Genomic DNA, 25446 nt, shown 5'->3' on the forward strand with positions numbered 1-25446 from the left:
AGTCAGCCTGATGCTGTGCAAACTTACTAATTTTACACATGCCAATGCCGGACAAAATAACAACAAACAGAGCATTGACTAAAAAGTTGGGACTGAGGATCGAATAATGTCAAGACAAGGTGGAAACGGGTATGTACCCTTGTCTTTGTCAAACCTGCATGTTTTTTCCTCTATTCTTTTTTTTATTTGTTTAACAGGATGATTTTGTGATTGGTGACCTGTCAAGGGTGTACCCCACCTCATACCCAATGGCAGCTGGTAGGATCAGGATTAAGACGATGGATGGGGGGAAGAGATGAGCAGCATTAACTTAAAATAAATTTAAATCAAAACCATCATCCTGCAGTGTATATTTTTGGCATTTGCCCTTTTGCAGTTATTAGAGTTGGTGTTTTAGACACAAAACTAAAAACAACAGAACACATGAGTGGAAAAAAGACTCAAGATTTATTTGTAAAGCACTTTCCACAAAATGTCCTGTAAACAAATTAGAGAGACTAATTAACAACAAAGTTTCCTAAAAATAAATAAATAAACAATCTACAGTCCTATTCCGGTTAGTTTCCCAATGCCTCTGAGCAATGGGTAGAGTGTTAGCCAAGGTTCTATATCTAAAACATACACATTAACCCCTCCTGCATCCACTACGGAAACAACGCTGCCTGGGTAACGTACTTTTGGTCCGTTGCCAGGAGAAGAGTCAACGTTCTTTCTGTTAATAATACAGCACTGACTTATTCTGTAACTATTGGTTTGTGTTGACAGGTAAAAACAAAACATTAGGATGAACAATAAAAACCAGCGGTTCATACTGTGATCTGAAAATTAACAGTCTCTCAAAACAAAACTCGTTCCCATTTCCTTCACGGACTAAAGTTTGTTTTTCTGCTTTTATTGTCCTTTTTGTCCTTTTCAGCCCCACAAATCTAAAAAAGAAAAGGACATTCATGTCTAACACACGCACGCAAACACACACACAAATATTATAACTCATATACCCACACATGACACAGGCTCCCACTCTGCTAAGAAGCCCCATCAGGTTTCTTTCTTTTACCTTTAACCTGATTCTGTAGTACAGTTATATGGCTTTATAACTGTAGTCTCTTCAACACTCTCAGTGTGATTGACTTTAAATAGCGCTTTGTTAGCCCGGCTCAGTATGCTGACATATTGATCCTCAAAGTGAAAATGAGATCTCTGACCCAAAAAATAACTAACAGGAGGGCAATACCACATCATTACATTTTGACCTACTTTTAAGTGTTAGTCAAAATACAGTTCCCAATACTAGTATACACAGCCCTGTCATGATAACTAAAAGAACAAAGCAACTTAAATAGCAATCACCTAAAATAAATCCTGTGAGGTGAGATAAGTAGACTACATACAGTACTCTCACTTTTACCACCATGGTTGGTCTGTAACACTTTAGACATAAACATGTAACAGAAGCTGGCTTTAAAAGGAAAACAAGACTTAAAGAGAATATTTTACTTATATCTCTACTTTTACTTTCTATGAGTTGTTCAGTTAGCTAGACAGATGAGCAAATATTATATAAAATAACATTGTCAAGAGTCTGAAGACGGTAAAAATGTGAAAATAGAAACTCTCTTAACAAACCCAGCAAACACAAGGTTTTTAGATTGAAGTGCTAAAGAACCGTAATAACTGCAGGACCACATGTTTCAAACGTTTGTAACTTCAACCTGTGCTTTTAAAAAAGCTTGTTTCAGGAAATTACTGGGGATGCTTGCAGGATTACAAAAAAGGTTTCAGGCTTGGCACAGCTCTGTTTACAGCTGTTTGCAGGTCCGTATCCGAGCTGACAGCAGCCTCAGATCCTACCTACACCTCCTGCCACAGCTGACCTTCATTTGTCAGAAAAGGCACAACTTGCTTAATGCTACCAGGTGAGGGATGATATCTAACATGAACATGTGCTTGAAAAAACATGAGGATAATAAAAACTGTTATAATGCATTGTCAAAAACAAACATCAAGAAGTAACAGCCTCCAACAAAAAATTGTGACAAAAAAAAAGTTCTCACTCAAATGACAACCCCTAACATGTCAGCAACATAAGACACAGAAAAGGAAATATTTGAAAACAACTAAAACTCGTTAGCCTCAAACATCTGCATGTTTCATCAGGTCCTTATCAGCACCCTGCAGATAGGGTCTGTGTGTGTTGTCTGCGTGTATGTGGGTGTGTGTGTGTGAAGAGGGAGGGAGTGAGTGGGGTGAGAAAGTAGGGAAAGAGGTCGAGCCTAATCAGCTGTGATGTCAAACCCCAGAGGTCACATTTGGTGCCACCCAATAAGCCACTGGCTGTAGTAAAGAGCATGGCCTTTTAGGACTCCTGAGGCACCACCTCCATCACCTTTTGACACATGGCTGTGGTCGAGACTGCAAAAAAACATGAAGAAAAGTTAAAATTACCGACGATGTAAAGTGAATTTACAGTTTCAGAAACCTAAATATGAGAGGAGACTCACAGATTCCATGAAGCAGCCACTTGGGTTTGTTCTTCCACCACACACCAAAGAAGTAGACAGGGATTCCTGTGGCAATGATGCCAAAACCAATGGCACACTCTTGAGGAGTCTTCCAAAAGGAGACAATAATGAGGAAGAGGCAGGCTAGCACAAAGCTCACCGGCAGCAGAATATTCACCTACAGGAAAAAGATAGAAGGAAAGATAGAAAGAGATTTTGTCAGTCCAAAAGACTTATATTTATCCGACAGAGCTTAATCACTTTGTTGCTAACTGGAGGACTGGAATGCCCAATAAAACCAAAACAACCAAACATTTATCAAACAACATGTTAGCGAGTGAACTTGAGATGTACTTGTAAGTGATTTTTTGTTTTACCTTTGGACAGAGCCAAGCTAGCTCCATCCCCCTATCATGGGTCTATAATAGTGGTATGACTCTTCTCGTCAAAGTCTCAGCAAGAAAGTAAATTGAATATGCAATAGAATTAAAGTGAATGTTCAATCCATGTAGCTGTTATTCACTGAATATTTTTTCCCTCTAAATAAATGAGTCTCATTACTGAGAAAGGTCCTAATGGTATCCTTCTTTCGACATGGTTGTATATTTACCTCAGAACATTTTAAGGAGATCTAAGGAGCACTATTCAACAATTAAACCCAGAAGTCATAAGAGACTGACCAAAGTCAAAAAGGTATAAATAGTGCAAATAAGTATGATAATAAATAGATATAAATAAAATGTGTTTATTTAGCATTTTGAAAGAGCACCTCTTACAAACGTTCACATAAACACTCAAAGCTAAACAAAGACAAATCAGCTCTTGAGTTACTTTTTAAATGTTTCCACAGTTCAGTCCAATGAAAGAGTCGTTCAAAGTCAGTAGCTGTTAAGTTAAAACCGTCACATTTTTTGAAAATGCAAAGGGAAATAAAATACAGTGCAACTCTTGGAGGACCTCAGTGACCCAGTGATGATATTTAATAACATATTATTAAATATAACTGCAGAAAAAACCCTGAGAGCAGTGTGGGAAACACTGCTGTGGGTGTTTTGATGTTGGCAGAATACCAAAACACTCAACAAAGACTACAAATGCTCTTAAGGCTGGCAAGGAGCAAATCCCTCAGCTGTTATACAGGCCTATGAATGGCCTCAATACTCACTTTTAAGCAGCCTGCTGTGATGACATTGTTTAGGCCATGTAAACTTAATGGCAAGCAAATGTGTCATGAATCACAGTTTCTGTTCTCTCTTCACCAAAGAGATGATTTAGTGAATCTAATGTGTGCGATATAGTATATATAATAGTGTGATTCTCTGACCACTCTGCTCCAAATCTGTTGAACAGCAGGAATGTGACAGACAAAGAAAGGAGAAAGAAATAGAGTGGGAGACTGAAAGAGAGAGATGGAGGTCAGCAGAGAAACAGTGCTACCACTGTCACACCACTCGTGGTGGCACGCACGCACGCACGCACGCACGCACGAACGCACAGTGCTGGGCCAATAGATCCATCTGCCTATTTCACATCACTGCCCTGACAAACTCAGCCGCTGACCAACACACAACTTTGGACCGCAGGCAGTAGAGTCAGGACAGCAGTCAGGCTCTAATAAAGCATACACACACATACACAGCATCACACTCCAAAGCTTACAAACTCACATGCAAACTAAGAGCCACTATGGAACAATGGTCTTCTGTGTGTTGGGAAGTCCTGCAGCCATTGGTCTAGTCAGGAGGCATAGTGCTCTTCCTCTTAATATCAGCTGACAAGCATGCAGCTTGTCCTCTGTTAATCTGAGATCAGTCTTCTCATCTGAGCTCTGCTGATTGGATCTTTGATCTTTGTTTGTTGCATAAAACAAAGAAGAAACCTTTTTGTACTCGTCTGTCCGACCATGTCCCCTCATAGCCATTATCATAAGAAACATAAAAGAGGCCTTTCCAAATGCCAGTTGTGCTTTTTTGTGCTATGATAAGTAGATTGCAATAAATTGCCTCACCTTGATTGGTCGCTCCAGCTCTGGCTTCTTATAACGAAGCCACATCATCCCAACAATTGCCATGGCAATGCAAAGCCAGTTGAAGAAGCTGAAGAAGTTTATGACGGAGAAGATGTCATTGGAGAAGGCGTAGAGCAGTGTCATCATGCACTGGAAAGAGTGAGAGAGATATTAGGTTTGCATACCAGAAAACAACAGATGAAGTAAACACACATCTCTGTTGCTGAGGATAATGCTAAGAATTCAGGGCTATGAGCAGTGCTACATTACAACAGCAACCATCTACACTGAACAAAAATATAAACGCAACACTTTTGTTTTTGCTCCCATTTTTCATGAGCTGAACTCAAAGATCTGAGACTTTCAGAAAACCAGTAACTGTCAGTAACTGGTGTGACCACCATTTGCCTCACGCAGTGCAACACATCTCCTTTGCATAGAGTTGATCAGGTTGTTGATTGTGGCCTGTGGAATGTTGGTCCACTCCTCTTCAATGGCTGCGAAGTTGCTGTATATTGGCAGGAACTGGAACACGCTGTCGTATACTCCGATCCAGAGCATCCCAAACATGCTCAGTGGGTGACATGTCCGGTGAGAATGCTGGCCATGCAAGAACTGGGTTTTCAGCTTCCAGGAATTGTGTACAGATCCTTGCAACATGGGGCCGTGCATTATCATGCTGCAACATGAGGTGATGGTTGTGGATGAATGGCACAACAATGAGCCTCAGGATCTCGACAAGGTATCTCTGTGCATTCAAAATGCCATCAATAAAATGCACCTGTGTTCGTTGTCCATAACATACGCCTGCCCATACCATAACCCCATCGCCACCATGGGCCACTTGATTCACAACGTTGACATCAGCAAACCGCTTACCCACACGACGCCATACAAGCTGTCTGCCATCTGCCCTGTACGGTGAAAACCGGGATTCATCCGTGAAGAGAACACCTCTCCAAAGAGCCAGACGCCATCGAATGTGAGCATTTGCCCACTCAAGTCGGTTACGACGACGAACTGCAGTCAGGTCGAGACCCCGATGAGCACGACGAGCATGCAGATGAGCTTCCCTGAGACGGTTTCTGACAGTTTGTGCAGAAATTCTTTGGTTATGCAAACCGATTGTTGCTGCAGCTGTCTGGGTGGCTGGTCTCAGACGATCTTGGAGATGAAGATGCTGGATGTGGAGGTCCTGGGCTGGTGTGGTTACACGTGGTCTGCGGTTGTGAGGCCGGTTGGATGTACTGCCAAATTCTCTAAAATGCCTTTGGAGACGGCTTATGGTAGAGAAATGAACATTCAATTCACAGGCAACAGCTCTGGTGGACATTCCTGCAGTCAGCATGCCAATTGCACGCTCCCTCAAAAAATCTGTGGCATTGTGCTGTGTGATAAAACTGCACATTTTAGAGTGGCCTTTTATTGTGGCCAGACTAAGGCACACCTGTGCAATAATCATGCTGTCTAATCAGCATCTTGATATGCATCACCTGTGAGGTGGATGGATTATCTCGGCAATGGAGAAGTGCTCACTAACACAGATTTAGACAAATTGGTGAATAATATTTGAGAGAAATAGGCCTTTTGTGTTCATAGAAAAAGTCTCAGATCTTTGAGTTCAGCTTAGATATCTGTATTTTAGTGCACAGTGGATAACAATAAGAAAAGAGACTACGTACAGTGAATATAAGTGAGGGCAGTGGAGTCAGCAGGGTAGGATGGATCATTGACAGCAGGCTGGGCAGGTGACCCTCGCGAGAACCTACAAAGAACAATCTGAGAGGGAAGGAAATACTGACTGTCAATAAATATATATATAATTCCATTAAATATATATTTTGCTGCTATGACATTCTGGGTGTAATGCAGTTGTTTTGAGATTTTACTGCTTCCCAAATGTTGTTAGATAGTCTACACATATTTAAATGAGTCTATGGGACCAGCCCAAAGCACTGCAGCACTCAGCGCAAGTGTCGCTGTGTACATAACATAAAATGAGGTGTGATGATGGGTGGGGCGTTGCTATCTGAAGCAGAAAGTGACTGCACCATAGACCAACAAGAACCTGTTTCAAAGTCTGTCTCTGCTATCTAAAGAGCACATCATGGGCATACATCCATGAGTTCACAACATGTGAGTCTCTGTTTGTTACTCACACAGGGACGCACAGAAGAGCTTCTACTCTAAGGAAAATGCAGTGTATTTGCAGATACGGTGAAATAACATTGTTTATGGGACAGACAGCTCACCGCACTCACCGCTGCCTCCACACACACCTGCTTCACCTCAGGGAGATTCCTGCTCGAGCCACGCACGGGCCAAAACGATTGAGACCGACACAAAGCTCTCCATAATGAACTCATTCAGACACATGCTGTCTCTAATACACACAGAAACAGACACACACTCACACACGCAACTAAGAGGTACATTTATTACAAACCTCAAACATAACTACCTGTAGCACCAACAATCGTGCCCACAGATATAATAACATTTACAGCCTACCTTTCTTTGATGTTAAGCACATACAACTTTAATAAACATAAGATCCTGTCCAATCCTGACGGCGGGTCTGGTGATGTAAATAATTAATGTTATGCTGCTGTGCCTCGCGCGTAAAGGTACACAGGTCTCACTTAATGTTCATTTCTGCTGGGCAGTGGGATCGCTTCAGTGGCTTTCACATCATCAGTGCTTCGACATATATCGCACAGTGACCTGTGTGTGTTCTGCACAGGACACGGGCACAGAGGAAAGAAAGAAGTTAAATATGCCGTCCCAAGCCCGGTTTATATAAAAAGAATTCTGACGTGTAAATAGCAACACCTGGCTCCTAAAGGGAATTAGAGCTGGATTGGTTCGATTCATGTTATACTGAAAACACACCTATGAATAATCCAGGGACTGAAGACTCTTTGTGCCATGTGCCTCAGTTTGCACCCAGATTGTGCGCCGTGTACCGTTTGTCATTTGGGGTCTTTGTTTGTATGTGTGTTTACCTCGATGATGTGAACAGAGAGCCATTAACTGATCCAAAGCAGGACAGTCCTACAAACACAGGGATGATCCATGCCATTGGACCCAGGTGGTAGTTACCAAAATCCTGCAGGACAAACACACATTAAGTATTGTAAAGATAAACGAATGTGTGTGAAGGGACTTCAGGTCCATGCCCCCTTTGGTGACACACTGCTTTGCTATACTTTGATGGAGAAAAATGATTTTAAAAAAGTTTGAACAGCTCACACCAAATGGAACTTTTTTCTGGGCATATGGGCATTTTGAGAGATTCAAGGGTTTGCATGCGATCGCAGTTTCATTTTTATGCTTTTTAAGACCTGGATAGATTGTACCATGAGTGTGTATGTGGCAAGTAGAGGGTGGGGTGGGACAGGGGGTGCTAAATCTGACACCTGAGTAGACAGGAGGTCAAAATTCTTTTAAATTAAGTTGCTTTGTTACGTTTACAACCAGCATCCAAACAACTCTCTCGTTTAAGGGTTAGGTTAAGTTAAAAAATAGAGACTGTTAAAAAAGTTGACACAGACACCAGCATTGGCTTGTAAAATGGGTTTTCTTCCCTGTTTTGTAATACCCTCCCCTCTTATTCTTTTCCAGAAGAGGACAAATGAAAATTGCCTCGACGAGCAGCAGTAGTAGCTCATCATGAAAAAACGGATTACATGCATTGCTAATGGACCTTACCCTGCTGAGCTTGTTGTGTATGGTAGCTACTGCTGTGCATTTTATTTTTCAAATTGTAGAATGCTAAATGTGCCTTGAGCTAATCTAGTGATCAATTAGGTTATCAGTCATACACGGAGCATGGATTTATTGGGTTAAAGAACCAGAGCTGTTGTTTGTTTTTACACTAGCACACGTATGCCCAGTGCATGCTTTTTAAGCTGCGTAAGAAACGACATGCAGAACAGTATGGGGCAATTGGTTCTGAAATTTTGATGAAAAGGTACTGGGACATACAAACATGCACCTTTGCCATTTTTACAACTCTTCTCATACACCAAAGATATTCATTGTACATATTTTATGTAATATTCTTTTAGATTTATATTATTTAGAGCTTATCTGGTGTTCACGTTGTTTCCTATTTTTATTCTATTTTTCTGTTTACCACAATGAACCAATAACAAATTCCTTGTATTGTTACCTATTGGTAAAAAAGCACTATTTTTGTTTTTTGGCCTTTTATGTCTTTGTTGAGAGAGAGAGGACAGTGGACGTCAGAAACAAGAGAGAGAGGGGATGATACGCTGCAAGGGGCCAAGGGCGGGAGTCGAACTTGGGACCACCTCATCTGTATACGGGACACACAATTTAACGGCTGAGCTAAACCAACACCCCATAAAGCACGACTCTGATTCGATTCTGATGAGTGAGGATCTAGCCTCAAACTTCAACCTCAAACTCTAGCCCCTAACCACATACATAAAAAACACATCAACATGTTTAGTAGACTCTTGTGGTATATTTTGTTTTCAACACGAGCACATACCTGATGTTATTTTGTTAATCCAACTGTTAATTTGGATTTTTGATATTGAGATATTTAAATAAATAAGAGACACTATAAAAGTCATCTCATACTTTTACTTACATAAAATGCACAATAAATTGGAAGGTTTGGGAGTATCTGTATTATTCATTTGTTAACTTCAAACAGAAACAATTTGCTCATCTGCAAGGCAAAGGGGTGATTTAAAATCTTTGGTAGCTTCATATGTTTTAAACTATCTTTCCATTTCCTTCATGGGCAGCACTTTAAAGACAGCCTGTAATTGTAATTATAAATTGTGTCGGTACTTCACCCAACTGGCTGAATCCACCTATAGCACACATTCCACTGAAATATATCGCCTGCCGTAAATGTCCATTATTTTAAATGCCATTGTGATGGGTTTATTTACTCTGCTGAACAATAATGTAATATTTCTATAGATCATTTAGAAACCTGATCAATGATGTACCATGGATACATTTCAGATTTTTGGGTTTGTGTTGGTTATTTAAAAGATAAGAAAATAGTAATTTATGTATAAACTTTTTCTGAAACCCTTCATTTAAAAAAAATAAGCAGCTCAAGCTATGTGCACTCACCACAGCCACAGCCTCAGAGCCAAGCATCTGCTCGGGGGAGAGGGTTGTGAAATATGCCAAGTTGGTCAGGACGTACACTGCTGTCACTATGGGTAGAGAGATGATGATGGCCCGGGGAAGGTTTCTGAGAGAGACAAACCAACATTCTTAGTCTTAAGTCTGATTACAACCAGAGACCATCAGTCACTCTTTCAAAACATTTCTGTATTTTATCATAAAAGCACACAAGTCATTCATATATACTCACTTATAAGGGTCAATCATCTCCTCAGTTACAAAATTAAGGTAGTTCCTGTAGTCAGAGGAGGCAACAAAAAGAGGTATAGTTGTAGTTACGTAGCTAAATTTATCAAATGCATATCGCAATTGCATACTGAATGCAATATGATGGGTGGTTAATGGAGATACAGTTCAGTCTTATCTTTATAATAAAACATTATTTAGAAAAAAAGTTAGAGATCAAGGTAGTAAAACTTGGTTTCATATGTTCATTTTCATCTTGTCACCATGAGTGGTCCCTTGCAAATGTTAACTTAGCAGGACAAACCCAGATCACAGATGTAGCTAAAGCCCCAGCTCTTTCACGAACACCTCCGCGCTTAATGATATGGTATTTATGATGATGATGTTGATGTTATGATGATGATGATGATATTGACCTTGTTGATGATGATTTCACACATGATGATATTATTGAAAATATATATACAGTATATATATATACAGCTGCTGCTTTACGCCCTGTGTACTGCTTGTCAGCATGTGTGTCTGATCCCACTTTAAGCTGTTTGTTGGGACTTACTGACATTGTTCCATCCTGTCTTGATCCCTCTTTGTGTTGTATTAAATCTCAGATATACGTTGCTTTGGACAAAAGCGTCTGGAATTGTACCATTGTGTAACAGATGTAGGTCGATGTGTTAACTCACCAGCCACCATAAGCAAAAAGGCCACTGTAAAGCGCCAAGCCAATGCTGCCAAACTCATATTTGGACCCCTTGAAGGAATTTTCTGGAAGAAGACCGTCGGTGTCACCTGAAGAAGAACAGTGAGAAAGAATTGGGTTAAGACAAAAAAACAAGCCCAAATCCACCTGGCTGCATTCTTGCTTTACATGGAAGTTTAGCAGCTAGTCTAGAGAGCCTGAAATGCGAAACAATAAATGAAACAATGATCTGTATTTGCCTGACGCACACTGACATGCAACAAAAAGCCTTTGGAGGGGGAGAAAGACAAATATTCAGCAAAAATCTGTCTCACTTAAAGCCTGCAGAATGTAGTGGAGTTAGACGGTCTGAGACAGTCAATAAGTTGCCCAGACTGTGGCTCAGCTGTAGATTGACCTGAGGCTTAGATGGATCACGCAACGGATGAAAAGAAGGGGCTACAAGATGAGAGGGATACAAAGAATCTTTGGTGGTTTATTGTGTTGCTCAAAGGCAGGGCAACAGCAGTTGATGGATTGAGAGCAGTACTATTTCACTTTATATGATTAGCCGTTATGAGGACTTATGATATGTTGGTTGCAGCTCCTCTCCTCTGATCCCCAGACTGGTGCTGGTTTGAGGGGATCTGTGCCACATTCCTGATGGAGCTGCTCCCAACAACATGAACACACATTCTCAGACACAGTGACGGTTACTAAACCAACAGCCTGGGGCAGTGTTGGTACTAAGAGGGTTAGACCTAAGCCACTGTTCAGCGTGGGAGCACAATTACTGAACTTTCTATGTGACTGGCTGACCTTCGTCTGTCTACTTCTTCATAGACGCACCAAAGTTTCCTTCAGTTTGTATTTATATAAACACATTGTTATGACTGTTCACAAAAAGGAAATTATGTTGACAGTCACTCTAAGCATTCGACTCCCTAAAAGTGCGGGCAAGTGTGACATTAAGCAGCTAATCCGATTACACTGATCTCTCAGTTGAGACACCAGCAGACTCTGAACTCTGAGCCACGGAGCTCAATAAGACGCACAAACACCTGTGCATAAACACAGGGGGAATACAACATTTTTTGTTACGGTAAAAATTGTTACATTCCAGTGTCTGATTCAACTTTCATTCTGGAATAGAGCTATTCAAATGATTGATATATTTCAGAAATTCAATAGCACGTAGACAGCCTCTTACATCTTTCTTTCTCTGTTTCTCATTATTCTTCCATGACCAGATGGCTGGTTAAACGATAAAGCTTACGCAACAAATATCTAAGAATCACTCTATAATATCCAGGCAGAAAGGGCTGCAGAACCAGGTGGAGTTGCAGCAAAGGCAGTCAGTCTGATGTGTTCAATGTAACCGCCAAATACACGGCCCTCGTCTAAATCTAGATAATCTGAGGTTTTTTCAGATAACCAAATACAAGAGAACAGATGTCAAAGGTTTAACAAAGCCATGATACTAAATATGATGTTAGAAAAGCTTACTTTTAAAACAGCACTGCCTAAAGGACTAGAATTATAAACAAGAAGCATTACTCTTTATGCTTCAGCAACACCTCTAAATAGTTATTATACTAGCAAGGTCTGCATTTACTTTCTGTGGAATAAAGAGACTCAAAAACCTGCCTCTATTCAACAAAGAACTGGATCACTTAGAGCTCATGCTAGTTATTTATTCTAGATTAACGGCTCCAGCTTGATCCACTGGGATTGAGGGAGGACTGACAAAAGAACATTTTTGACAAATACAGTTTGTAGCAATTAGGAAAATTGGTAACATTGGGTTTCAGACATACACAAAGCACCTAACATTTGTGATCCTCATACAAATTTGAGAAAATAAACAGTGGTGGATATTTTTAACCAACATTTAGAAATATAAACTATTTAAATTAATGCTAATACAAGTTAAGTCATTGTTATCGTGAAAGTGACCGAAGACAACTTCTGTTGCTGATAAACCTGCCTAAAAACAGGGCTACAAAAGGATCACAGAATATTTTCTACAATCTGGTAGGCTGTACGGTGGCCTACGAGGTTATTTGTCAATAAATCCAATACAATGTAAGGAGTAAAACCAACCCTCATTTTCTTCAACCCTCATTTTAGTCATCAATTTAATTGTTATGCTTTATTGCTGTTCTTGCAAATTCATTATTATAAGCCTGTTATCATTACTCTGCTTCTCTTGCTAATTTATTATTTGCTAATCTTCACACTAGTGTACCACTATTATTGGCATTGTAACCTTAAGTATGTATTACCTGTTGTTGTTCATGTAACAAGGACATATGTTGTTGTTGTAACAAGAACATATGTTGTTGTTGCTCTCTTTGCCTGTCTCTATCCTGCATCTCCTTCTATCCCACTTTCGGCCCATCCAGTCGAGGCAGATGGCTGTTCAACATGAGTCTAGTTCTGCTCGAGGTTTCTGCCTGTTAAAAGGAAGTTTTTCCTTGCCAACGTGCCGAATGTTGCTAAGTGCTACTCATGGTGATTCATGTTGGGCCTCTCTTTAAATAACATAACAAAGAGTCGGTCTAGACCTGCTCTTTTTGTAAAGTGCCTCGAGATAACTTTGGTTATGATTTGGCGCTATACAAATAAAATTTGATTGATTGATTGAAATTTGATTTAACTCCACATGTCCCCTGTAGTGCTGTGTTTAGACATTTGACTAAAGCTATGAGGTACATTTAAACATTAAAAAAAATAAATGTTGCTTTTAGTCTGAATTAAATATTTTACAGATTTTCTTGTATTAACATTAGGTGGCTACAGCATGGCAATTGGCAATACAGCATTGATTCCGAACTCAACAACAGCATGTATAATGCAGAGAATGTGTCACCACTTAGAGCTTGATTACCAACAATACATCTACAAACCCATCAGATCAACCACTTACTGCCCGGGCTTGTGGTGATAATGTCTCCCTAAGAAATCAAACACTGCCCCTCTTCTTCACTCCATCTGAACCTCCCGCTCACCTCCTCCCTCAACCCTGTCTATTTAGTCAGCTTCTGAACATATCCAGTCAATGTTAAGGTCCTGTCTGCCGATCTGCTTATATGAGACCTGTGACCTCTAAATTATCTTAGATGCTTTATGCTTTAAACCTAACCTGTGAGGAGACTTCCTCACAGAGGAAAGGCACAGCTGGAGAAGGCAGACAAGCTACTGGTGTGGTCAGGTCACTCTCAATCACTCTTCAGTCTGTACGAGCTGCACTTCAGTTCAAACTCAGTAAAATGTCCTCTTTTGTTTCTGTTTTTCGATTATATTAAATCTGCAAGACTTGTACTTTGCCTTACACTGACTCATTTACATTCATCACACTTGCTTGTTGACCTCCCCTTTAGAGAACACAGGGTTCCTTCAGATCTAATGCTTATCTAATGAACTGCCGTTTTCCATTTTCCTCTGTGTCTCTCTCTGAGAAGTACAGCATACAACGGCCTCCCCATGGACAGGAAAAGAGCCAGCCATAGGAGCACAGTAAGGCCTGGCAGCAAACACAAAGTAAGCAGCAAGGGGATAGAATCCTGCAGTTACCTAGAAGAGGTTTTTGTTCATTGGAAAGGAAGCACAAACGTACTACCCTAAGTAAGACTGCAAACCGTAGTAGTCTCTTGGCTGAGAGTTGCACTGCCTTCTTCTAGTGGGCATTCTTTGATTCCATGATCCATTACTGTCTGTATTAGTGGCAGTAATTTACTGTACCTTCTTCTCAAGAGCATCCGATCCTTTGCTACACTTCAAAACATCCTATGGCCTTAGTGAGGATTCGGGCCGACTCCAGGAAGCTTAACACAAGCTACCAACAATTTCATTTGTGGTATAGAAAAAAGACAACAGGCTGTGTTGAGATTATCTTTGACAAGACTGACTAACTTTGAGCGATAGAGAAGGAAGTTAACGACTTCATATTGTAACTTCCTGCTGAGGAAGATTTTAATCAATCGTATCATAGCAACTTCTTTCTTTGCTAATTACACATGGATTATAACAACTGGATGCAAATATGTATTACAAAGCATTTTTGTCTACTCTCAAATAAATAATTTTTTTCCCTCCCTGTCCCCAAAAATGTCTTGGGGCCAGATGAGACCACCTGGTGGGCCGCATCTAGCTGGCGTCTTTGCCTTTCCCCCCCAAAAAATGGTTTATTATTATTTGATATTGTTAAGACCATAGACTGTAAAAAGAGATGGACGACATGACAGCTCCATAAAAGTGAAGCCAAAACATTTCGGGCATCCCCTGCTGACTGGCTGCAGTATAGGTCATAAAGCCCGCCTCCTCCATGTTAACAGGTGGGACCAAGCAGCAACCTCTGGTGTTGAAAAATGAAGCCAATGCGGAAGTGCAAAAAACTGCAGTAAATATGAGTCAGGAGTTAAAGAGATTACAGCGGACTGCAGTGATGAGAAGATAGGTTATTTTTTTATTATTTATTTCTGGCATTTCCAATATGGCGACCCCCAGTGGCGGCGTAATTTGGGCTTCAAAACGCTGCTTCAGAAACCAATGGGTGACGTCACAGAGACTACGTCCATTATTTATACAGTCTACGGGTGGGACATGAGTCTAACTATAAAATCAAAATACACGCAAGATACATTTTTCTCAAACATGGTTTCTGTCATTATAGTTAGTTATTATCATGCTGATTCACGTCCAAGCATTAATTTTTCTGACAAGTTTATTTTTAATTAGTTATTCGATGCTGTAAAAATGATGATTGACAGCTCTGTTGACAAATTCGGCTCCTGCAGCCAATCAGCTCCGGATGAGCAGAGCGGAGGACGATCCGTGAGTGGAAACGTAACTAAAACAATCACTACAGTCAGTGAACTTTAACCTCAGACCAACACAGAGAAGCTATTCTGCTGTTAAACACGCCGGCGTGCGGGATCCTTGCTGTTTTTTCGGTAAGTTAAGTGTGTGTTTGGGTTAGCAGAAGTGGCTACGGCTGCTTCACTCGCCGATCTCTACTGCGCAGTCTCTGGCTCCATATGACGTCACCATCTGCAAGATGGCAGCGCCTATCACAGGGGCTATTTTGGCATCAATTACGTACAATGGGAGCAGATGGAGACGCGTTGTCCGTCTATATGTACAGTTATTGGTTAAGACCCATACTACTCTCTGAATTATCAATCACAAACATAAGAAGTGTTTAGTTGTAGGAATACACATTTTCATGTATTTATTTTGAGTGTCTTATTTTTTTATAATTATTTTGAATTTGTTTCTTTTATCATTACTACTACTATATTTTCATATGTACACGAGTCATCCAATTTGCTACCCAAAATGTGACAATGTTCATGTGAAAAACTCAATAAAATAAACTAATAAGAAAAAGAAAAAGCATTTAGTTGTGTCTTCCCTCTATCTGTATTTTCTCATTTTCTTTTGCAGTTTGCAGTGTCTGGGACATTTCTGGGTGTCAATAATTGTGCAGTAGTGTTTAGGTCACAGCCAACAGTCTGTAGGTTGGGACTAAATGAAAACCAGGTGACAGTGCTCTGATCTTTGTCTGTAACAGACGCTAAAGTAACTTATGCATCTTTATGAGACGCCAAAAGGACTTAACAAAATGTCAGTATTTGCAGACCTGTGAATGAGAAAAGCTAATGGTGACGGAGGGCAGATCAGAGGGACATACAGTTGGATGCACAGCTTCAGCTGCAGACAAACTAAATCCTGTACCTTCCCGCAGGGTTGTGTGGAGATGTGAGCGAATTAGTTTGATGTTGCGTAACCACTGTGAAACAATCAGACGCCACCTGTACCAAAAAAATAGCGGTTCTTGATACCCATCCCTTCTTGTAAGGAACATCAAGCCTTAATAAATCTGAATCAGAAATAAAAGCTTAAATGGCATGTATTTTTGTCTTCCTACATCCTTCCTAAAACTCTTTTCACCAGGAGCTTATTACATTCTAACATTTTTTGGGATGTAAAGTATTTCCAAAATCTAACATAAAATCCAAAAATGTGATTGTGATTATTTTATTGGTATGTTAAGAATTTAAAATGCTCAAAATCATAAAAAAAATAATGAATCCCACTCCTATTAGTCTGATCAATGTTATAATTTTTTATTATTAATACATTACACTCAGGCTAATGTAACCTTTACAAAATATCAAAAAAATATTAACCTGATGCCAAAAACAAGGAACATAAATTAAAAATACAAATATTTGGCAGTCAATAATTTTGTTAACACTTTAATTGCTTATTTGAAATTATTAATCTGGATTAAAACCATTGTGCAATGACGTGCTAAGTTTATGTCATCAGGATATGATTCTTCTAGCTTTAATTTGTATGTAAATGTCACCCAAGACTTCAAGATGTTCATTCATTTATCTTATTCTAGTGCTGAAGAGTAAATCCTGTTTTTCATTATTGTATTATGTGTTGTTATGGTGAGGGAAGAGAAGGGGCCATTAAAAAAGTCCCTCTTTGACCTTTGGATTGGGTAACCAAATCACATCAAGAGGGACCTTATGAATGTACTGTATGTATGTGTGCTAGTGCAAGGTACCTTGGCCAATTTTGACGAAGCCGATGATGATGATGAGTCCAAGTGCCAGGAGCTTCGCTGCTGCAAAGAAGTCCTGCACCCTGGTGGCTGCTTTCACACTGTAGCAGTTGATAAAGGTCAACAAGACTGGAGGGAGAGAGAGAGTGAGAGAGAGAGAGAGTGAGAGAGAGATACTAGCAGCAGCATCACGAAGAAGCTCAGGTGTGCCTCACCTGTTAACCTCATGAAAGAGTTCCTTTCACCATTAGACTCTAAATGTACACACTGCATTACACAAAACCTCCCCACCGCATAGTCTTATTATTTTGTTCGATACTGTGCAACAAAAGATTTTATACTTAATACCTTAATTAATACTTCTCAGGTAATGCGTGTGTATTCATGGTTCAACAGGCATGCTCTAAGCTGGCGAAGAACTCACAGAGATGTTAAAGAAATTCTTCTCTTTTTCTAATACATGCACAAAAATGGTCACCACCCCCTGTTGCACAAACACAAACACACACACACACACACACACTCCTAAGGTTGTTGAAGCAGCCCCCGACACTGGACGCCATTAAAAGTGATTAACTAAAGCAGCAGGTTCTCTTCAAAGCTCCTAAATCAGGTCAGGGCCACAACAGAAAGACGAGACAGAACACAATGAGGCTCTGTGTTAAAGAGACCAACACAAAGAGAGGGAGACTGAGTACAGCGGAGGGCTGGTCACACACTAACTTGCACACAAACACGCACAGAAGCTGGCATCCAAACTTACCCAGGCATGCATTCACACAGGTGGCTAATACTTTCTGCATTTTTCTGTGTACATGGTCACATAAAAATGTACAAAAATAACATCAAATATTCTAAAATAAAAAAGGGTCAAATGCTCAATGCTGCAAAATATACCTATAGAGTGTGTGTGTGTGTGTGTGTGTGTGTGTGTGTGTGTGTGTGTGTGTGTGTCAAGCGCAAGAGGCTCTCAGCCCCACAGTAACCCTGACCAACCCTCCTCCTACACTGCAGGCATGCACACACACTAAAGCAAGCCATCCTGGTAAAACACACTCACACAGACGCACACAATAAACCAAGCTTCTCGGTCCATGGCTCTGTCATGTGCTCTAAGCAAGGATTTAATCTTAAGTCAATCTGAAGATTAGATACTAAGGTAACTAGCTGGCACCACAAACACTTGTGATAACACACGACAGACAAACAGACATGTACTAATTTCCAAGCATAATAATTTAATCAGATAGAGATAGACTGTGTGAGGTGGAAGGGGGATTTTCTCTATGTGGCGGTTAAAGAAAACTCCTCTTACAACAGGCAGAAAAAGACAATGTCTCTGTCAAACACACACAAATGTATCATTATTTTAGGCTTAGACATAACTTTGAAACTTACATTAAAAACAATTGCCGATCCTGAACCATGGCATTACAGTTTGGGTTTAATTGACTGCATAGAATTATATTACCTGACACATTCAGTTCGATTCTTATAATTTTTTGGAATTATAAATTCCTAAAGCAACCATAAATGATACATCTTCCTTTAGAATATTTTATCAACACATAGTTATCATCGTAAGGGCTAATAAAGAAGTAATATTATAATTTATTATAATTTCGCCTACAATATATGGGCTCAGGTAACAGGAACTTATACAATAAAACACAAATAATAATTGACATATAGAAGATCTGGAGGGTGTCCAATGAATTTAAATAAATTTTTCTATATTTGCATACCTTTAATTAATTATTAAGAACATTCTCTATTCATTCTCTATTATAACCACAATCTTGTTATTAGCAACTTCACGTTTCTACAGCTAACTTTGTTGTTACTTGGTTTGAAAATACAAACAAATCAATTATATAAAGAAAAAAAACTGGAAATAACTAACTAAACGACCTAATAATTGTTTTAACAGACAACCAGCTAGTGATGTGCGTGAGCATCTTCTGACATCACCGGAGCTGATGTAATAACGCCGAATTTTACACCACTGCGTTTGATGCTGCGTGCGTGGAGTAGACTATAATATATACTTCATTTGTCTGCCTGACACTCCCTGGCATCACACGTGTTCGGCAAGATTTCGAAAAGATAAAAGTGAGCCGAGTCTTTGGATTATCTATTTTATTCCGATTTCCTTCAGCCATACAGGTGTGCTTTGACTTTGAATGAACACATAAATAGACACAACTAAATAGACGTAACTAATTCAGCCCACAACAAAAACAAATCAACGACTGAAAACGCATCATCCCGGGCAGCATGTCTCGGCTTAGCTAGGATACTCACGGATGCAAAGGCAGGCCACGACCTTGGCTCCGCTCTCTGGCACCGGGCACACGGGGAACAGGGGCTTCAGGAGGTAGGTGGCGAAAACGTAGGCGACGATGTACTGCGAGGACGGCCGGATGATGAGTAACTCGATCCAGAGTTTGAGGAAAGCTAGCAGGGAGCCGTACACCTCCAGGATGTAGGCATAGTCCCCACCAGACTTGCTGATGGTGGTCCCCAGCTCCGCGTAGCAGAGAGCCCCCACAGTGGAGAACACTCCACACACCGCCCAGACAACCAGGGACAGACCCACAGAGCCGGCCTCCTTCACCACGCCGGTCGGTGTGACGAAGATACCGGAACCTATGATGGTGCCCACGATGATGGCCACGCCGTTCATCAGAGTGATGGTCCTTTTCAGGGCAACCCCGTCCTCCCCTCCCTCTCCTCCGGCGGCGTTGTTGAGGCACTTGTCGTCGCTTCCTGGTCCTTCGACCCGGTTGGTGTCCCCCTTATCTCCGCCGCTTGACGGGGTGAGCATCCTTTCCGTGACCTGCTTGTCCTCCTCCCTATCTGCCGAGGAATTTGAGTTCCTCTTTTTCAACCCTGACATCGTTGACTAAGTTTCTTCTCGCCCTTACTCGGCGGACACACAGCTTCCCGCTTTGCCGGCTGTCTTGCTCTGCCTGGTCTTCCTCTCTCTGCCGGTCTGGTGTCTGGTCTGATTCCGGCTGGGATCAGCCACGAGGAGTCCGCGGTGTCTGTTGGTGTGTGTCAGAGCAGCGTGGCTTTTCGTATCTCTTCTCAATCCATGTACAAAGAAACTGAAAATTGGTACGATGGCCCTCCCCTCTCAAGGCCAGCCCCTGCTCGTAGTCTGGCGTCTTCTCACTAATGCCTGTATTCGTTCTGACTTTTTTTCGCCCTCTAGCGGCGGAAGACGGTACTACCTCTCCTTAGTATAAATCTTACGCCTCTTATCTGACTTAAGTTTGAGAGACCATATGATGGACCAGCCTCTGCACGATACAACAAGGAAGTACAATTACTCAGCAGTATGGAGTCTATCCAGTTTTCCACCCAAGCACCCTAACGAGCTGGTCTAGTTTTATGGCGTTGAATCTCATAGAGTTACTCTAAAAATAGCCAGATGAGATTTAATGCTTGCCAGGAATGGGGTTCTCAAGCATCTTGTGTCGTTAAAGGAATGTAATGCAAGTTTGAGTCATCTGTGAAATATAGGGTGTCACTAACTCAACTAGGACAGAAGAGAATGCTAGATCCAAAGAAAAAGAAGCTCAGATCCAAACCCAGAACTTACTGATTTTATTTATTATTAAGAAAATGTATAGAAATAAAGGATCCTGCAAATACATAAACATAAAAGTGACACTTAAAATTTCAGCAGATCATCCATACAGTAAAAGAATGATGAGGAAACAGCATCTAATTCTGAGGACATTGGATTATGTTTTTATGCTGCTAAGTATGTTTTATACAGCTGGTTTAGGAGCTAAAATGCAGATGATAAAATTGGTTAGCCTATAGCCAGATCCGACCAATTTGTGTTTTCTACCAGAGTGTAGCTGCCATTATTGTGGTGGCAACTCAGTGTCTGCCAGCAGCATAGTTAGTAAATATGTTCAACAGCTGTCTCCAGTGATGCAGGTACCTTAATCAGGCAAGCTTAACATTATTTAGATTTTACATACTAGACATCAGTTACAACAACAGCCAGATTACATAACAGAGAAAAACATTTGACCATCCGCCACATATTTGTGATGAAGTGCTTAATATAAGTATTAAGTAAGTATTAATATAATGTTTTTCTACTAGTTATATACACTGAACAAAAATATAAACGCAACACTTTTGTTTTTGCTCCCATTTTTCATGAGCTGAACTCAAAGATCTAAGACTTTTTCTTTGTACACAAAAGTCAGAAAGACTTCGCACAGCCATTGAAGAGGAGTGGACCAACATCCCACAGGCCACAATCAACAACCTGATCAACTCAATGCAAAGGAGATGTGTTGCACTGCGTGAGGCAAATGGTGGTCACACCAGATACTGACTGGTTTTCTGAGCCCCCCAGACCCCCGCAATACAGTAAAACTGCACATTTTAGAGTGGCCTTTTATTGTGGCCAGCCTAAGGCACACCTGTGCAATAATCATGCTGTCTAATTGGCATCTTGATATGCCACACCTGTGAGGTGGATGGATTATCTCGGCAAAGGAGAAGTGCTCACTAACACAGATTTAGACACATTTGTGAACAATATTTGAGAGAAATAGGCCTTTTGTGTACATAGAAAAAGTCTTAGATCTTTGAGTTCAGCTCATGAAAAATGGGAGCAAAAACAAAAGTGTTGCGTTTATATTTTTGTTCAGTGTAGCTTAATCAATTGACAGCTGCATTTAATCATCACAGAATATTAACATTAGCAAATCCTTTTTTTTAATTTTTTTTTTTTTTTACTTTTTAAGCAAATGCAACTGCTCTGTAATGATTCCAGCCTTTACTTGAATATGCTAGCTATTTAATAAGAAGAGGAACGTAGCCTATATGACGTCATTTCATTAATCAACTGGCGATGAATAACACAGTGCCATCTACAGGTACCTAGTTGGACCCCCTTTTGCTGTCAGAACTGCCTTAATTTTTCATGGCATTGATTCAACAAGGTGCTGTAAACACTCCTCAGAGATTTTGGTCCACACTGACATGATAGCATCACGCAGTTGCTGCAGATTTGTCGGCTGCACATCCATGATGCGAATCTCCCGTTCCACCACATACCAGTGCTGCTCTATTGGATTGTGATCTGGTGACTGTGGAGGCCATTTGAGTACAGTGAACTCATTGTCATGTTCAAGAAACAGTTTGAGATGATTTGAGCTTTGTGACATGGTGCGTTATCCTGCTGGAAGTAGCCATCAGATGATGGGAACACTGTGGTCATAAAGGGATGGACATGGTCAGCAACAGTACTCAGGTAGGCTGTGGCGTTTAAACAATGCTCAATTGTTACTAAGGGGCCCAAAGTGTGGCAAGAAAATATCCCCCACACCATTAAACTACCATCACCAGCTCAAACTGTTGATACAAGGCAGGATGGATCCATGCTTTTATGTTGTTTATGCCAAATTCTGACCACTGGAATGTCCCAGCAGAAATCGAGACTCATCAGACTAGGCAGCATTTTTCCAATCTTCTGGTTTTGGTGAGCCCACATGAATTGCAGCCTCAGTTTCCTGTTCTTAGCGGAGAGGAGTGGCACCCAGTGTGGTGTTCTGCAGCTGTAGCCCACCTGCTTCAAGGTTCGACGTGTTGTGCATTCAGAGATGCTCTTCTGCATACCTCAGTTGTAATGAGTGGTTATTTGAGTTATTGTTGCCTTTCTATAAGCTCAAACAAGTCTGGCCATTCTCCTCTGACCTCTGCCATCAACAAGGCATTTTTGCCCAGAGAGCTGCGGCTCACTGGATATTTTCTCTTTCTCAGTCCATTGTCTTTAAACCCTAGAGATGATTGTGCATGAAAATCCCAGTAGATCAGCAGTTTCTGAAACACTCAGACCAACAACCATGCCAGGTTCAAAGTCATTGGCTGATTAGATATTGGCATTAATAAGCAGTTTAACAGGTGTACCTAATAAAGTGGCCGGCGAGTAAATATATATATATATTGTTACGGCCAGGTACTGTTTAGACCCCAAAGCAGAGACGGGACTTCAGTAAAAAGTAAAAAGGATTTATTTACAAAAGAATGTTCAAAAACAAGGTGTGGTGACGGGAGGCTGGCTGGCTTGCAGAGACTCGCCGGTCCGATATAACACCAAGAGGATCAGACAAAATGGAAATGCTCAGGCTCAGAGCAGGCCAAAATGCAGGCAGGCAGGCAATTCACCAGACCTGCAAACACGGAAAAACACGGGTTTAGAATAGCACAATCAGGAAACACGAAAGAGAAAAAATACATCAGGATGTCAGCAACTACCAAAGGAATTGGAATTATCTGCCGTCGAAGAGAAGTTGAAGCCAAACTTAAGTAGAGGAAGGTCCGATGAGTAAGGATCAGGTGTGTCTAGTCTGCCTGCAGCAGGTGAAGCCAGCCACACTCCCCGTCACACACCAGCCCTGCAGGAGAGGAGAAGAGAAAAGGGAGGGGGGAAAAAAGAGCAGAGCAGACAAAAACCAAACAGTCCAACAAAACACAACCCTAACATATATATGTATATGTATACACATCACATATACCACATCATTCTTGGGTGATACAGGAAAGGAGTGACTTACAGTAGTCAGGTTGTCAGATCATGAATAACTTCTTCCAGGTTGGCATGTGACAGAATCGATTTGATTTTGATATGGATCTTAACTTTCTTTATGTGTTGTTCAAAGGTTTGATCAGAATTAAAAAAATTACTTGTAAGTTTCTTGCAGTGGGTGTGATATTAGAAGACAGTGGACTGAGGGAACTTTCAATCAGATTGATGTGTGAGTTGCTATTCATTCATATCCCTGAGGCAGTTAAAACCAGCAGCTAGGCTTTTTTGGTCACCAGGTCTCAGCGGAAGGAGTGTCTGTGTGTCATTTGAATTGCAATGGAAAGATAGATTGTGACGTTGAATAATATTACTAAGTGGGAGCATATTGATATAGAATAAAAGTGGACCTAAAATGTAACCTTGCAGTACAGCACAGTCAGTAGGAGGATGAGTGATCAACTATGGTGACAAAGAAGGTTCTGTTTACAAGATAAAACCGAATAAGTGCAGTGCCCTTGACGCCCACCCAGGTCTCAAGATGTTCAATAAAAATGGCATGGTCTACTGTGTCGAATGTCACACTTAAATGTTGCTCTTCTTTATCAGCAGCTAAAAGAAGGTCACTTGTTATTTTGAGGAGGGCAGTTTCTGTAATATGTAACGCTCAACAAACCTGACTTAAAATTCTCAAAGATGTTATTTTGACTCCAAAAGCTAAAAGTGGGTTGAAACCACTTTCTCTAAAACTTCAAATAAAAATGTGAGTTTAGAAATTGGCTTAAAATTGCAAGAACAGTAGAATACAAATGTGTTTTCTTTAAAAGAGGTTGGACCACAGCATGTTTAAAAAGAGAAGGAAAATGACCATTAAAAGTGAGCTATTAATCATTCATAAAATACTGGGCCTAACCGTGTCCATTAATTCTTTCAGAAATGTAGAGGGGATGGTGTCAAGGCTGCATGTAGTTGGATTCATATGAGATAATATTTCTGATAAAAATTGCCATTGAAATAGGTGTAAAACTGCTTAAATAGTTATGAATATGACTGTGGGATAAAAAAAAGAGGTCAGGGGATAATCTATCGCCTTAAATCACTGATCTTAATCGTACCACATTTTAAAAAATGTCTCGTGTCAGGTATCAATACTATGACAGGTGGAGGGGCTAAAAGAGATAAAACCATGCTGAATGAAACCAGTTTATCATCTGACACACACATATCCTCAGATTTAAAGTTGTAGGGGCTGTGGCCATGGTGTAAAGCCAAATCAAGGGTGTGACCTTTCGAATGTGTAGGAACATAAATTACCTGAGTGAGGTTAAAAGAATCCAAGGTGACAGCAGACATGAATGTTGAAATTACCTAAAATAAGAGTACTTGGACAATACGATAAAAAAAAAAGCCAGCAAATTATTGGACTGTTTGGCGAGGCAGGTCTATAGATTATACAAATTAAAACTCCGGCTTTGGAGGACACAATAAAACCAAGATGTTCAAAAGATGAAAAGGTATTATGTAAAAATGGTGTGCATTTAAAATCGTTTTTTGTAAATAACAGCAACCCCCTCTCCCCTGTCTGACAGTTGTGGTTGATGCAGATGAATATAATCAGTTTGTTTATAAGTGGACTATGGCCACGAAAGCACTGAGAGCCTTTCCTGTAGTAAAATAAATACTTATTATTAATTCACGTATTAACCAAATAATTTTTTGCAGCATTACTCTCTTGCCTTATTTGCCGCAGCA

General features: G+C 40.5%; 1 protein-coding gene across 1 annotated transcript; it reads right to left on the minus strand.

The window, feature by feature from the left end:
• Positions 1-428: 428 nt before the first annotated feature.
• slc7a5 (solute carrier family 7 member 5) lies at positions 429-20218 on the minus strand. Its single transcript, XM_069685951.1, has 10 exons — positions 19440-20218; positions 17139-17264; positions 10560-10665; positions 9878-9922; positions 9631-9754; positions 7515-7618; positions 6192-6288; positions 4510-4659; positions 2502-2679; positions 429-2412 (listed from the first exon to the last, which is right to left on the minus strand). Exons 1-10 carry the CDS (start codon positions 20032-20034, stop codon positions 2357-2359), a joined length of 1581 nt encoding a protein of 526 aa, XP_069542052.1. The 5' UTR covers positions 20035-20218; the 3' UTR covers positions 429-2356.
• Between the last annotated feature and the right edge of the window lie 5228 nt (positions 20219-25446).

The sequence above is a fragment of the Semicossyphus pulcher genome, unplaced genomic scaffold, assembly GCF_022749685.1.
Source record: "Semicossyphus pulcher isolate SPU_LCO1_2020_fin unplaced genomic scaffold, fSemPul1.0.p SCAF_8, whole genome shotgun sequence".
In the NCBI taxonomy this organism is placed as follows: Eukaryota; Metazoa; Chordata; class Actinopteri; order Labriformes; family Labridae; genus Semicossyphus; species Semicossyphus pulcher.